At 39.0% G+C, this 3082-nt stretch overlaps 1 protein-coding gene across 1 annotated transcript; it reads left to right on the top strand.

Moving 5' to 3' along the window:
• Nucleotides 1-1807: 1807 nt before the first annotated feature.
• Nucleotides 1808-2782, top strand: LOC119055738 (olfactory receptor 52Z1P). Its single transcript, XM_037154010.2, has one exon. The coding sequence runs from the start codon at nucleotides 1811-1813 to the stop codon at nucleotides 2780-2782; it is 972 nt and encodes a 323-aa protein (XP_037009905.2). The 5' UTR covers nucleotides 1808-1810.
• Nucleotides 2783-3082: the final 300 nt, after the last annotated feature.

Here is a 3082-nt window from a genome sequence, read left to right as displayed (position 1 = left end):
TCTCACTGCCCAAAGCATCAAAAACCCATTAACATTTTAAACAATTAATTGTAGCTGTATGTTAAATGGTTAAACAGTTGATCTATGTAATGAAAGTAGATTCCTAGACTCATACATATCAACATGTTATTAAATTATTTTAAAAAATTACATCCCAACATAAAAGCATAATGGTCTGACCATTTGAGCATTATATATTCTAACACAGAACTCAAAAAATAGAGTCCAAACATTTCAAGCATATAAAATGAGGGATTAAGATATTGAAAGCTTAATAAAAATAAAACCAAAGATAGTAAAACAATACTGTACAATGATTGCTACACTGAACTGCAGTAGAACCAAGAGATGAAGTGGCAGCCATTCCTGAAGCCTGTATACCACCTTAAAAAATGAGAAATTTAACTAGCTGTTATTTTTTTTATTTATTTTTTTTAAAGATTTCATTTATTTATCTTTAGAGGGGAAGGGAAGGAGAGAGGGAGAGAAACATCAGTGTATGGTTGCCTTTCATGCATCCCCTGCTGGGAAGTGGCCTGCACGGAACCGGCCTGCAACCCTGGCTTGTGCCCTGACTGGGAATCGAACCGCGATTGTCTGGTTCGCAGGCCCGCGCTCAATCCACTGAGCTACACCAGCCAGGGCTCTAACTAGCTCTTATTTGAGAACAGGGACTGTGAGAGGATGGGAGCCACTTGTCAACCATTTATTTTGTATCTGTGTCTCTACCTGTGTTTATATCTATATGTTTCTGTACACACCCACACCCACACACACGTACAGCCTGCCCTAATATTAGGTCTCCTAGCTTGACTTTTAACCCAGCAATTCTCTTACTTCTATCCATATTCTTTGAGAACTATAGAAAATAGCAACCAATAGATTACCTTCCACCCATTTTATTGAAGGACTATGGACTCCTGCTATGTAATATGAAAATATTAAGTTATTTGCTGCTGTGGTGGCCTTTGGAGATACAAAGTATATTGTCTCATTTTCCATCGGTGACCCAGGTGGATCAGAATGATTTTCCTTCACCACATGCTAAGTTGGGTCAAGAACCCAACTCAGTTTGGCAGTAAAAATAGTTTTTAATGTTAATCCCACAATTTTAAGGGACTGGCAGGCAGGGATCAATTTAATTCACCTTTGTGTCCTCAATGTCTAGCACAGGGCTCAGCATCAAGTCAGTGATCAACCAATGTTGAAGAAGGCATATTTAAAATATTGCTTGAAATATATTTTGTCAACTTCCAGTCCCTCCCTCTTCCATAGGCAGTATAATCCAACTTCACGTCTGTCTGTTTTACTCAGAAATGTGATCAGTAAAAGTTTTGACGACATTTTTATATCTAGTTTTCTTTTTGTAGCTAGTATTGGATGGTCATTAAGATCATAGCTTTCAAATTTACCCTGCCTGACTTCAAATCCACTGAGAACAGCAAATGGCTAAATGAGTCTATGGGACATATCCTTTTTGTCATCTGTAGGAATAATAACAGTATCTATGTCACAGATTATCGTAACAGTATTTTCAACAGGCCATTGTGAAGATTTAACATTAATATAGAGTATTATAACACTTATTAAGAATTCATGAAATGTTAACATTTTTATAGAATACAATATTTATTCCTTTCACTGAAGGAGTCAGAGTGGAATTTTAGGCCAGTTAATCCATCTCATTATTCTTTTATAGGGAAGAATATATTGGGGAAACTATATGATCAGATATCACTCAGCCTGAGGCGATGTTCCAGTATCCTCAGTCAGCTCTGTGGTCTGTCATTGAAGGTACTTGGTCTGGAGTATGCAGCCACAGATGGGGCCTTCTCTTTACAATCACACTAATCCCCAGGATATGTGGTATGTCCTGACAGGAGTTCCAGGACTGGAAGAGGCACACATTTGGATCTCCATCCCTATCTGTTTCACATACATTGTGGCTGTCATAGGCAATAGCTTCCTAATCTTTTTAATCATGACCCAGAGCAGTCTCCATGAGCCCATGTATCTCTTTCTTTCCATGCTGGCCTTTGCAGATGTCCTGCTCTCCACAGCAACAGCCCCCAAGATGCTAGCAATCTTCTGGTTCCATTCTGTTACTATATCCTTTGGTAGCTGTACATCACAGATGTTCTTCATACATTTCATCTTTGTGGCAGAATCTGCTATTCTCCTGGCCATGGCATTTGACCGCTATGTGGCCATCTGTTACCCACTGAGATATACCACAATCCTAACCTCCTCAGCCATTGGAAAAATCGGCATAGCAGCTGTGGTCAGGAGCTTTATCATATGCTTTCCATTTATTTTCCTGGTATATCGACTTACATATTGTGGGAGAAACATCATTCCCCATTCCTACTGTGAGCACATGGGCATTGCTAGATTGGCATGTGACAATATCAATGTCAACATCATCTATGGCCTGACTATGGCTCTGATCTCTACAGGACTGGATGTAGTGCTCATCATTATTTCCTACACAATGATCCTTCTCACAGTGTTTCAGAGACCTTCTTGGGCAGCCAGAAACAAGGCCCTTAGCACATGCGGTTCACACATTTGTGTCATACTTATGTTCTATGCTCCAGCCTTCTTTTCATTTTTTGTCCACCGCTTTGGGGGCAAAACCATCTCTCATCACATCCACATTCTAGTTGCCAATCTCTATGTGGTGGTGCCCCCTATGCTCAACCCCATTATCTATGGGGTGAAGACCAAACAGATTAAAGACCGAGTGATTTTTCTTTTCTCCCGCATCAGCACATGTTTTTAAAATAAAGAATACATAAAAAATTGAGTTATTACCTTGTGACTCAGTACACCTCATTCTGCATATATATGCCCCCTTTATTTCATTTATTCACAAAAATATATGCACTCCTATGTTCATTGCAACATTATTCACATGGAAGCAACTGAAATGTCCTTCAATGTATGATTGGAAAAAGAAGAGGGGGTACATATATGCAATAAAATACTACTCAGCCATAAGAAAAGATTAAATACCGACATTTGTGACAACATCGATGGATCTTGAGAATATCATGCAAAGTGGAACAAGACACAAAAAGTT

Source organism: Artibeus jamaicensis, unplaced genomic scaffold (genome assembly GCF_021234435.1).
Source record: "Artibeus jamaicensis isolate MK-2021 breed Jamaican fruit bat unplaced genomic scaffold, CSHL_Jam_final contig_69, whole genome shotgun sequence".
Taxonomy (NCBI): domain Eukaryota; kingdom Metazoa; phylum Chordata; class Mammalia; order Chiroptera; family Phyllostomidae; genus Artibeus; species Artibeus jamaicensis.
This window is presented reverse-complemented; position numbering and strand designations above follow the sequence as displayed.